The sequence below is a fragment of the Panthera leo genome, chromosome D2 (genome assembly GCF_018350215.1).
Source record: "Panthera leo isolate Ple1 chromosome D2, P.leo_Ple1_pat1.1, whole genome shotgun sequence".
Lineage (NCBI taxonomy): Eukaryota > Metazoa > Chordata > Mammalia > Carnivora > Felidae > Panthera > Panthera leo.
The window spans coordinates 70,191,006-70,203,374 of NC_056689.1; the positions used below are offsets into that span (position 1 = coordinate 70,191,006).

General features: G+C 43.4%; 1 protein-coding gene across 11 annotated transcripts in view; it reads left to right on the top strand.

Annotated features, from left to right (window-relative positions):
* The window catches only part of PLEKHS1 (pleckstrin homology domain containing S1), a 35,022-nt gene extending 30,784 nt beyond the window's left edge, over positions 1–4,238 (top strand). For 10 of the 11 annotated variants that reach the window (XM_042908934.1, XM_042908938.1, XM_042908936.1 and 7 more), the window contains 2 exons: positions 326–461; positions 3,113–4,238. In XM_042908934.1, coding sequence (XP_042764868.1) covers positions 326–461; positions 3,113–3,313 — 337 coding nt within the window. In that variant the 3' untranslated portion in view covers positions 3,314–4,238. Of the gene's footprint in view, positions 1–325; positions 462–591; positions 764–3,112 lie in introns of those variants that run through there. The other variant, XM_042908942.1, reaches the window with a different exon arrangement.
* The last annotated feature ends 8,131 nt before the right edge of the window (positions 4,239–12,369 follow it).

The following is a 12,369-nucleotide window of genomic DNA, read 5'->3' on the forward strand; positions in this document are numbered from 1 at the left end:
AGCCACATAAACAAGCAAACATAAAATGCACTGTACTTAAATACACAATAAATGGGTGCTCGCCTAGTGCAATAGAAGTCAGGGATGGGGGGTTAATTAAAGGAAGAGGAATGTAGGAGGGCCATTAGAGGTGGTATGATTAGAGTTGGCTTTGGAGGGCAGGTCCAACAGAGGTGACAGACGAAAGAATATTCAAGCAGAAAATGCAGTTTGTCTACTTCAGATGGGGTGTAACATAGCTGAAGAAGCTGGTAATGAGGGAACCCCAGTCTGTGTCCTGCGAGCACAGTCTCACACTTGTGTTGAACGCTGTGTTCCATTGCAGTGTGGCTCAGTGGCAAGGCCCCCGGCACCTGGGATGTTTATTTTTTCACGGAGATCACATCTTGGCTGTGAATGACCTGATGCCCCAGGGCCTGGAGGAGGCTTCCTTGTTTCTCAGTCGGTCTGTCCAGAAGGAGGTGAGTCCTGCTGACCAGTTCTGGCCAAGAATAAGATCAAGGTCTTGGGTGGAGCCTGAACGGTTCATGTAAATGCATGCAAATAACAGACTGTGACTGTAGAACCCTTTCAAAATTCTTTCATATAAAGTGATATTTGGAGAGGGCTCCGGATTAAGAGACTGAGCATCGGGGTCCAGGACCTCGGATACACAGCATGATGTGGTGGAAAGAGTTTACAATGGAATCGCATTGGCTCAGGATTTGCATTGCATCACCTTAAGTCAGTTTGTGCCTCATCTCTCTCTTCTGCAAAATTGGGGGTAAGGATAATACAAGTTGTTGGAGAATTAAATGTGATAATATGTGTAGCATGCTTACACACGTGACTGGCACCTAGTAGGTACTCATAGAGTTATCTGTGCTTTTACTTCTCTGATTGGCTGGGGAACATTGGCCAGGTTCAGCTTTACACACTTCAGTCCCCTCATCTCCGAAATTGACCTAGCTGTACCTTCCTCACTGAGTTATTGTAAGAAGGAAACAAAACATGCGAGCGTGTACAAACTATGTATGTTTTTAAAGGGCTAGCCATGGTTCTGCCTGTGCGTATAGTCTCCCTGTGGTAAATTCCCTCCCTGGCCTGTGTTTATTTTTTACATGACCTTGGGAAAATCACGTTCTTCTCTTGGCTTCAGCTTTTTCTCTCTACAGGAAGATAGTTGGTTTTCAAACTGTGCTTCTTGGGTCCCTAAGCGACAGGAACTTGAGGAAGAGGTAAAGAAGGGGACAATATGTAAGACTTCGATGAGAGCAATCTACGTTTATCATTTATGTTTTTTGGATGTTGGCTCTGTTAGCTCTCTTTGAAGAAACATTTCCTTGTCTTGAAATCCTAAAAACTGAGGTACCTGGGTGGCTCAGTTGGTTGGGCACCCGCCTCTTGATTTTGGCTCAGGTCATGATCCCAGGGTCGTGGGATCGAGCCCCATGTTGGGCTCTGCACTGGGCATGGAGCCTGTTTGAGATTCTATCTCTCTCTTCCTCTGCCCCTCTTCCCAGTCGCGCTCACATTCTCTCTCTCTCTGCTCTAAAACAATCATAATAATAAGTAAAATTAAATTTTTAAAAACTCCTGAAAACTGCTGTGCTAAGTGATCTCTCAAATTTCTTCCAGCTCTGAAGGTTTCTGATTACATAGGTCTTATCTCTCCTGCCTGACACAATTACCCCATGCTATTCCTATTACCTCTATGGGAAAAGCAGCCAAGGATGAGTGAATTGCCAAAGATACATAAATAGTTGTGGAGCAAGGACTCATTCTCATTCATTCACTCACTCGCCATTTATGCACATCTCCTTTAGTACTGAGCTAAGTCCTAGAGCTACAAAAATGGCCTCAGCCTAGGCTTGAGGAGCTCACATAGTATGGATCAAACAGGCATGTTGTGTGCTGGTTACAATAAGGTATATGCCCTAGGATGTGGACAGAGGGCCAGTGAAGCAGAAAGAAAGGAGTAAATCTATCTGAGGAAGTCTAGGAAGGTGTCTCAGAGAAGGTAGTGTCTCGCTCGGGTTTTGAAGACCAGGTAGGAGTTTGTGTGGTGGAAGAGAAGTAGATTTCAGGGGCTCAGTCCAACAATCAGGTAATTCTAATATATTTCCGTTGCCAAAAAGCCACCCTGAGGCCACGTGCCCTATACAATCTTCCGGATCCTTCCAAAAGTTACCAAAAGATACTCTGACCTCAAAGATCCAGGCATCAGCTCCAAAACCAAAAAAGGATTTTTACCTGGATCCAGGAATTTCACCTGGGCAACGTTGGCTGCAGTATATCAAGACTGCCTTTCTGGACAGTGGAATCGTGTATGTGGGAGGGGACAATAGCATTTCTCCTGGGCTGGGTCGGCCTGCCCCTTCCTATTGGAGAACAATTAGATGCTATGGAGAAACACGAGGTGCTCACCCAAATGGTTATCTGGAAGAAAAACCTTCTACTTTCCCACCCCACCATTCCTGACTATTGTTTATATTAAAATGAATGGCCAATTCTTTAAAAAAATTCAAATAGCTGGTCCCCGGAAGGGAAGAGAATGTTGGAAGAGGGGAGATGTGGAACCACAGGAAGGGCAGGCCATTTGTCGTAGAGCATTCAGACCAATCAGATTTACTTTCCCTCCTGTTGGGCTACAGTTGAGAGACAAGGAGGTCGGCTTGGGGACAGGGTAGGGACAATGTGAGAGTTTGAAAGGAGGGGAGAAGAGGTGTGTGTAAAAAAAAAAAAGAAGAAGAAGAAGGAGATGCTAGATTACAGGGCAAACCCATCAAACTTCAATTTCCCCCTGATCTTGTCAGGGGCTGGTTTTGTCTGGTTTCATCTGGATCCTCTAGTTTCAAGAGGCTTTTACTTCCTGGTACAACTGGGCCCATCTGGGATCATCGGTGTTCTCTGGAATCTTCCCTAAAGGCTCAGGCCAGGGGCTGCCAGGGAATAAAAATCCATCTTCCACCTAAGTATACAGGTCACCCTGGCTTCCTCTGGCCCAGATGTTATGGTTCATTGTAGGATTTTCTCCCAAACCAGTTTCCAACGGTGCTAATGAGGACAGACCAAGAGCAAACAACGAAGGAAAATCTTTCCTCGCTTCATTTCCTTCTTACTTGTGTTTTAGAAAATAAAACTCACCATCGGCCGGATCCCAAATTCAGAGAAATTCCATGCTGTCGGCTGTACGTGCCCCTTAAAATACAAAGGTGTTGTACCTTGTCGACTGGGTGAGTCTGGACTGGAGAAGACCCTGAAGAGGAGTCCAGCCATTAAAAAGCGTCAACACCAACGAACTGGAGAGTCACACGACAGGACCCACTGCTGAGGAGCAAGGGTGGGCCCTAGACTCTGCTGGGGCCCTGCCTCTCCCTCTCACCGCCGCGTGAGATAACGCACATCAGCACTCCTCTCTGATTTTCCGTACCTACCCCTTAACGGCGGGGAAAACTATCACCTCTCTGGCTACTCATCAGGGATGCTGAGAGGGCCCAGGGGGATGATGACTGTGGAACGCAGAGAAAATGTAAGGCCTTGTTAGCTCAGACGTTGTCCCACACACCACAGAGATTGTTAAGTCCCTCATCTGAAATGCACTGTGTGTTCTCTGAGGTCATGGTCCGCACAATCCCTTCTTTGTTAGGGAACATACAGTTGGAAACGCTCTTTCCAGGAAGGCAAGATTCCCGAGAGACGTGATACCATATCAGCCTTCCCAAACACCTCCCCCTATTCATCACACCCACCCATGGTCCAAAATGCTGAGGCAGGGTGGCCCCTTGGCTTCAATAATCATCTGGTTTTCTTAAAGACCCAGAAACTATTCTAGAATTTGAAGCGGTTTTAGGTCGCATACAGCAAAGGTCTGTTTTCTCTACAAGTAATAAGGCAACAACTTAGCACTTCTACGTTTGAAAGGTCGTAACTGATTGGCGCATTAACCAATTGATCCTACAAGGCCAAAAACGTCAAATCTTTTTTCATAAGTAGGAAGACAAAGGCAGCGAAAGGACTAATCGAATCCGGGAACGTTGGAGCAAAGGGAGGCTTCAGAAAATATATCTTACTATGCTGTCATTTTTGTGCAGGAAGACGTCAAGGCCCCAAACGTTTAATACAAACAAACAAAACAGAAGCAGACTCATACATACAGCGAACAAAATGGTGGCTGCAGAGTGGAGGTGATGGGGGGGGACAGGCAAAGTAGGTGAAGGAGATTAAGAGGTACAACCCTCCAGTTATAAAATAGGGAATGTGGGGCGCCTGGGTGGCTCAGTCGGTTAAGCGTCCGACTTCAACTCAGGTCACAATCTCGCGGTCCGTCAGTTCGAGCCCCGTGTCGGGCTCTGGGCTGATGGCTCAGAGCCTGGAGCCTGCTTCCAATTCTGTGTCTCCCTCTCTCTCTGCCCCTCCCCCGTTCATGCTGTCTCTCTCTGTCTCAAAAATAAATAAACGTTAAAAAAAATTAAAAAAATAAAATAGGGAATGAAAAATCCAGCGTGGGGAATATAGTCAATAACATTGCAATAACGTTGCATGATGTCAGGTGGTGACTCCATTTATGTGGTATGCACGGCATAATGTATAGAACTGTTGGATCACTAGGTTGGACACCTGAAACTCATATAACATGCTATGTTTTAAAAAATAATAATAGTAACAATATACTTCCTTTGTAGTTCCCAGTTTCATAGCTGTTTAGTGACAGACCAAGAATCTAAAACCAGCTCTGAGAAACAGATGTCCTGCTCCTCACTTTGTATTTGGATTTAGGTTTGAAAAGACCTTGTGCAGATAGAAGAAACATTCAAATACAGTTCATTTTCTGTTTTCCAGATTGTACAGAACATATACAAATTTTTAGTTTACTGTTCCTTTTTTTAAAAAAGTGTTTTAATGCTTATTATTTTTGAGGGAGAGACAGAGACAGAGAGCAAGCAGGGGAGGGGCAGAGAGAGAGGGAGACCCACCATTGAAAGCAGGCTCCAGGCTCTGAGCTGTCAGCACAGAACCCAACATGGGGCTCGAACTCACAAGCTGTGAGATCGCGACCTGAGTAGAAGCCGGACGCTTAACCAACGGAGCCACCCAGGTGCCCCTTACTGTTTCTTTTTTAAAGCTGGATTGAAGTTAAGACTTTGCCTTTTTTCCAGCTTTATTAAAATGTAATTGACATATAGCACTGTATCAGTTTAAGGTGTGCAACGTAATGTACAACCTTATGCAACCTCCTGTTTCTATTTCCCAGAAATTTGTGCTACAGAACTACTCACACAAATATACAAAAATTATTTTTTAATGCTCACTGTAGCATTGTCTGTAATAATACAAAAATTCTTCAGGGATTGCTTCATTGGGATGACCTCATGTAATTCAAAACTCTGCAGGTGTTAACTGTTCGGCATGTGCAGTCATGGAAAGATGTTCACAATATAGTAAGAACGAAAGAAGCAAGTTGCAGAACAGTAGGCATAACATTGTCCCATTTTCGCAAAACTAAAGTATTGGTATTCATGTATATGTATGTGTGTGTACACAACTTTCCCAGCTCTAATGAAAAATACCTACCTTGAAGGCTTGTTATGAGGTTTAAATGGGTGACATTCGTACAGCACCTAGCTCACTGCCTGATAGGTCGTGAGCACTCAGTCAATGTTAGGTCTGCTGCTGCTTTGACAATGCCTTTTTGTTCAGTCTCGATGAACTTAGATCTAGTTCTTAATAAGAACCATCTCTGAGAAGTAGGACCAAGATTGGCCATGTGGGAGAAGCATTTCTGTAACGTTTGAAATTTTTTTTTTTTTTTTTTTTGCAGTGAGCATGTCACTTTTATTAAAAACAAAATAGAAGTGTGGAAAATAAATAAATTTTATATATTTACATAAATTTATGTTTACTAGATAAATGTATACTTATAAGAGCATACTTTTTTGCAATGAGCCTGTCACTTTTATTAAAAACAATAGAAGTGTGGAAAATAAATAAATTTTATATATTTACATAAATTTGTGTTTATTAGATACATATATACTTATATAAGCATATATTTGCTATTTGAATATACTTTATATATTTACTATAGATATTTATATTTTTATAATAAACATAAATTTAAATAATATATTTAAAATTTTTTTTTTAACGTTTATTTATTTTTGAGACAGAGAGAGAGAGACAGAGCATGAACGGGGGAGGGGCAGAGAGAGAGGGAGACACAGAATCGGAAGCAGGCTCCAGGCTCCGAGCCATCAGCCCAGAGCCCGACACGGGGCTCGAACTCACGGACCGCGAGATCGTGACCTGAGCCGAAGTCGGACGCTTAACCGACTGAGCCACCCAGGCGCCCCTTAAATAATATATTTTAAATAAATATATGATAAGTATATAATATCTTTAATAATATATAATAAATATATAATGGTGCATTTTAAATACATGTTTATATAAATTATATATATAAGCTATATAAAATATATTTTATAATTATTATAAATAAATTATTATATATTATAATTATTATAAATAATTATAAATATTATAAATTATAATTATTATAAATTATTATATATACACTATATAAAATATATTTTATAATTATTATAAATTATGTATACACTACATACATATATATATAAATTTTAAATCTTTATAGGTAAGAAACCAAGACACCTCAGTAAAAGAAATACAAAACCATCCATGTCAAACTGTCAGGCAACCAACAATGTGGGTGGACACATGGCTTTGAAACCCATTTTTGGTTGGAAAGTCTACACCAAGAGACACCTGGGTGGCTCAGTTGGTTAAGCATCCAACCTTGATTTTGGCTCAGATCGTGATCTCAAGGTCGTGAGATCGAGCCCCAACTTGGGCTCCGAGTGGAGCCTGCTTGGGATTCTCTCTCTTCCTCTCTCTCTGCCCTTCCCCCAATCTCCCTCTCTCAAAAAAAAAAAAAGTCTACACTGCAATGCTAATAAAAACTAACATTAGATAGATGGACAGACCTGGGCCACCAGGCCCTAAGCCCCTGATGGGATGAGCTAAATCCTAACCCACCTCATAGAACTCCTTGCTTCCACTTCTTTCTCAGGGGTGAGCCAGCAGCCGGCCCTCTCTCCCTCCCCAGTGTTCTGCCTGCAACTGAATCAGTTGGGATGGTGGGGCTTGTTAGGAAGATTCTGCCTTGGGGCCCCTCCCGCACAAGGGCTTTCTTCCCAAAAGGAAGCCTCGGGGCGATTCCAAAGTTTCCCCACCCATGACTCAACTGATTTTGATTCAGTAGGTCCAGGGTGTGGCCCTGGAATCTGCATTCTAATGGCCACTCCCAGATGATTCCACTACATGGGTGAGGGACACTTAAGGGGCATCACCCCCCGGGTTACAGGGGGAGGCACGTGTGTCTCCTGAGACGCCGCAGAACACGCAACCTGGGTAGCTTAGTCGGTTGAGAGTCCGGCTCTTGACTTCAGCTCAGGTCATGATCTCAGAGTTCATGGGTTCAAGCCCCATGTCAGGCTCCGTGCTGGTAGTGCAGAGCCTGCTTGGGATTTTCTCTCCCTCTGTCTCTGACCTTTCCCCGCCCGAGCGCTCTCTGTCTCTGTCTCTCTCTCTCAAAATACATAAATAAACTTTAAAAAAAAAGGCTACTCTATGACCCAGCAATTGCACTACTAGGCATTGATCCAAGGGATACAGGAGTGCTGTTTCGAAGGGACACATGCACCCCCATGTTTATAGCAGCACTATCAACAGCCAAAGTATGGAAAGAGCCCAAATGTCCATCGATGGATGAATGGATACAGAAGATGTGGTTTATATATAAAATGGAATATTACTCGGCAATCAAAAAGAATAAAATCTTGCCATTTGCAACTACATGGACAGAACTAGAGGGTATTATGCTAAGTGAAACTAGTCAGAGAAAGACAAATATCATATGACTTCACTCATATGTGGAATTTAAGATACAAAACAGATGGACAGAAGGGAGGCAAAACTGATATGAAAACAAGGATGGGGACAAACCATAAGAGACTCAAATACAGAGAACAAGCTGAGGATTGTTGGAGGGGTTGTGGATGGGGAGATGGGCTTAATGGACAAGAGGCATTAAGGAAGACCCTTGCTGGGATAAGCACTGGGTGTTATTCATAGGGGTTGAATCATTGGAATCTACTTCTGAAATCATTATTGCACTAAATGCTAACTAACTTGGATGTAAATTTAGGAATAAATAAATAAATAAAATTTACAATAAAATAAAAAAGGCGTGTGCCTTACATAATCTCCCCAGAGCAAAGTGCGTGGGACAGACCCTCCTCACTGCCCACCCCCAGCCACACCTACACCCATCCTCAGTGCCTAATGCCACTTGTGACCTCTTTCCTTCCAGAGCTGCCCTGGATGTTCATTCCAATCCATTTCTAGGTGGATGAATGTGAGCAAAGGTGGGGCTGGAGGCCACAGAGTGACCCAGCTGTCCCTATGGGGTGGCCCTGTGCTGAGCCATTTTAAAGCCAAGCTGTGGGCCTTTTCAATGTAATCTTGTCTTCTCGACAGTTAACAGGTTTCTCTGAGTAATCAATGTCCACTTAGGAGCTGTTGTGGACACACACACATACACACACGCACAAATACAGGATCTAAAACCCTTTCACAAGAGCTTATGACGTGGCTAAAGGAAGGAAAACTGACATACTGCTCTTGTTTACCTGATGTCATTTGAGAAGGTACTGTTCTGTAGGTTTAATTTTAAAATGATGTTAATCATCATCTTCCCAAAGCTTGCTAACACGTTCTCGCCTTCTTAAACTCTTCTTACTCGGGTCATGGCTCTGGGCATTCTTTCGCCACTCTGTGTATTTCCTAAAGAGTACTGAAACCCAGAAAACCCCTTCCTCCTACACAAAATGCTCCCGGACTGCTTGCGTTTATTCTGTGGGCCGGGAAAGCAGATGACGCAGCTTGTTCTAAACATACTTAAACTAGGGGCACCTGGGGGCTCAGTCGGTTAAGCGTCCGACTTCGGCTCAGGTCATGATCTCACGGTTCGTGGGTTCGAGCCCCACATCGGGCTCTGTGCTGACAGCTCAGAGCCTGGAGCCTGCTTCGGATTCTGTGTCTCCCTCTCTCTCTGTGCCCTCCCCCCCCCCCCCCCCCCCCCACTCACACTCTGTCTCCTTCTCCCTCAAAAATAAACATTAAAAAAAAATTTTTTTTAACCTACATAAACTAAGAGTTAATAGGCTACAGGTGTGAGAGATTTTGTGACCGAAGCCCATTAGTTTCCAGCCCAGGGTTCCATGACATTGATGTGGGATGCCCAGTTATCTTGATGGTGATGTGTGTGATATTGTCACCTGCTTGCCTGTTGGCTTCCAAATGTGTTCTGGGATAGGTGACACGGCCAGGAAAGTGACTGGAGGCCAAGTGCAATGACTCCATCAGAAAAATTAGAGAACAATTAACTACCAAACTGCCCAGTGTGGGCACGCCCCAGAGTCTTACCACAGCTTTGTAAGACCAGGGCCACCGCTCTCCCTGTGTTTTGGATCTGGAAAGTACAGCACAGAGAAATTAAATAATTTATTCGTGGCTAGCACGTGACAGAGCCAGAATTTAAACCAGACAGATTGCCTCTGGAGGCCGCAAGCCGAACTCTACACCACGCCAAAAGCCTCCTGGAGGAGGAGGTGGCTTGAGATCAGAAAGAGGATAATCCCTGGGGCGCAGTGATGTAGACAGGGGCGAGCCTGGAGCGCGCTTTCCCAGCGAAAACAGGGAATGTGTGGAATGACTCAAGTTTTCTCATCCGGCACTGATTTCAATCATATCCATTCATCTTCTGGGCCTCTCGCCCAGGAGAACCTTAAAAGTCCACACCGTATGTTCCAGGAACCAGGAGGATTCTCTGGAGGCTCCCGTCATGACTGGTTAGCATTTTTTACACCTCTCCTTTTAGATGGCCATCTGGCTCCGTATAACATTCTAGTTAACAAGCAATTAATGCACAGCTCCAATGACACAGGCTGTTAGGCTGGTCCCTGGGATGGAAGATGAGTAATAAAGAATCCTTGACTTTGCAAGCCTTGTCATCAAGTGGGGGTAATACACACATAGAGAGAGAGAACTACAAGGCAAGTCCAATGAGCCTAAATCCTTGGTTAAAGTACAAATTCAGTGTCAAATGAGTAAACAAATTTAAAGACTAATCCTATAGAATAGCTTTGGGAAAAGCTTCATATGAAGGGTGGCTTTTCTTTTTTTGCAGGTGCAGGGGGTGAAACTTTATATCCGGCCAAACCCCCAGTGGACAGCCATCACAATATAATTGGCAGGACCAAAAGAGTTCTCAAGGTCCTGTAGAAACCCTGAATCGTTAGGCATTTTGAATTATCCCCTTTGAATTATCACCATCAGCACTTTCTGAGTACTTCTTGGATTCAGGGGACAGAGCCAAACACCGGTGATATTAACAAGAATAAAATATGTTACCTCGGGGAGGTGATAACCTAATTAAGGATATGGGTGTAAAAATTGCTTAGGGGTAAAAACTTCCCAAATAGGATTGAGATATATATTCACACAAAAACTTGTCCATGAATATTCATAGCACCATTATTCATAGTAGTCCAAAAGTGGAAAGGTCCATCAACTGATGTAGGAATAAGATATGATATATACGTATAATGGAGTATGATTTAGCTATAAAAAGGAATGAAGTATGGATGTGCACTACAACACGAATGAACCTTCAAACGTTATTCTAAGCGAAAGAAACCAGTCACAAAAGGGCCTATATTATATGATTCTGTATATAGGAAATTCCCGGAATAGACACGGTGACACAGAAAGTCGACGAAGGGAGGAGGGAAGATGGGGGATGGTGCTTACGGATACCGATGGCGTTTCTTTTCGGGGCGGTGAACATTTTTTTGTTGTACAGCTCTGTGGATATACTAAAAACCACCGGATTGTACACTTTAAAAAAAGGTAAATTTTGTGATATGTAAATTACATCTCTATAAAAATATATAAAAATAAATTTCACTCATAGATTCTAAGTGGGGTGGGGAAGTCGGATGCCAAGGCATCCACCCCCCAACCTCGAAGATAGGCTTCATTTATAGTTAATGAAGAATAAAGGCAGGAGCAGTCTTCCCCATGGACTGATTTAGCAGCCTTTTCTAACACATTACTTCATGTGAAGATGGTAAGGGCACCCCTAGTGTAAGAAACAGTGGATTACCAGAGTAATAATACTCTTTAAATTCCTTATAGGTGATAATTCTTATTATCATCCAATCTTAAAATGAAAGTACCTCAAGGACCAGAGAACCTGCTTGTACTGCAAAGACCAGAGAACCTGCTTAAAGACTCATTCGGACTAAGGTGTAAATAGCTATACGAGTCTTAGAGCAGAAAAATGGCGGAAGAGGACAGGAGGGCACCCAGTTACCTAGAAGGGTCAGATATGCAGTGCCAGACCACAGAAAAAGAGGAAAGATACCGATAAATCATCCAAGACAAACTATTTCTCAATTTATCAATAGCCGAGTAGTTCTCGATACTGTCTAAAGGAGCTAAAAGTTATATGCCCTCCTCTAAAGACTTCCAGGAATTGTTTTGAAAACATAACTGCCTTTTCGCTCAGAGTCATATGTAGGACTGAAAGGATTTCTCAGGCTCGAAAGAGAGGTAACTCCTTGATCAAATGTGATTTGCCTTATATACTAATCTGATCCGGTTTTCTCACAAACTGTCTTGCAATCCCCTTATTTTACCACCACCCAAAAAAAAAAAAAAAAAAATACACAAAATGTAACACTATAGGAGAAAGGTCTTCACAGAGCCTGAACAATGACCCAGTCGTGAGGGCCAACTAGCAGGTGAGAAGCTCAAGCAACGAGCTAAGCAGAGGAGGAGTAGGGCTTGAAGTCATGGGGGAGATTTAGGAAGGACTTGGTCTTAACCAATTGCAGACGGCTAGCAAGCTGCTGCCGGCTCAAATCAGCCTGCATGCTGTAATCCCACTTTTCTTTAATTAATATCTCACACTTCCAAACAAAGTGGGTGAAATCGTGGAGAAGTCTGCCAGGAACCCTCTCGGCTTACATAAGCCAAACTTGAGCTGGGCTGCGGATTTATTAGGCAGCGCTGTGAACATTTTTAATGCGGCATTTATTTTCTGAGCTGTATAAATAGATTCGATACTAGCGTCACCATCAGTTTAGGAAAGATGCCTCCCTTCGCACGGTCTTGCGGTGGCTGTGAGGCGTTTGTACGTTATTCGGGGCTTCGGAGCATTTTCGTGGCCACCCCCGCCTCCCGCCATCCTTCTCCCATTTTGCTGACTTTGAGAACGGAGACAACAGCCCCGATCGTTGA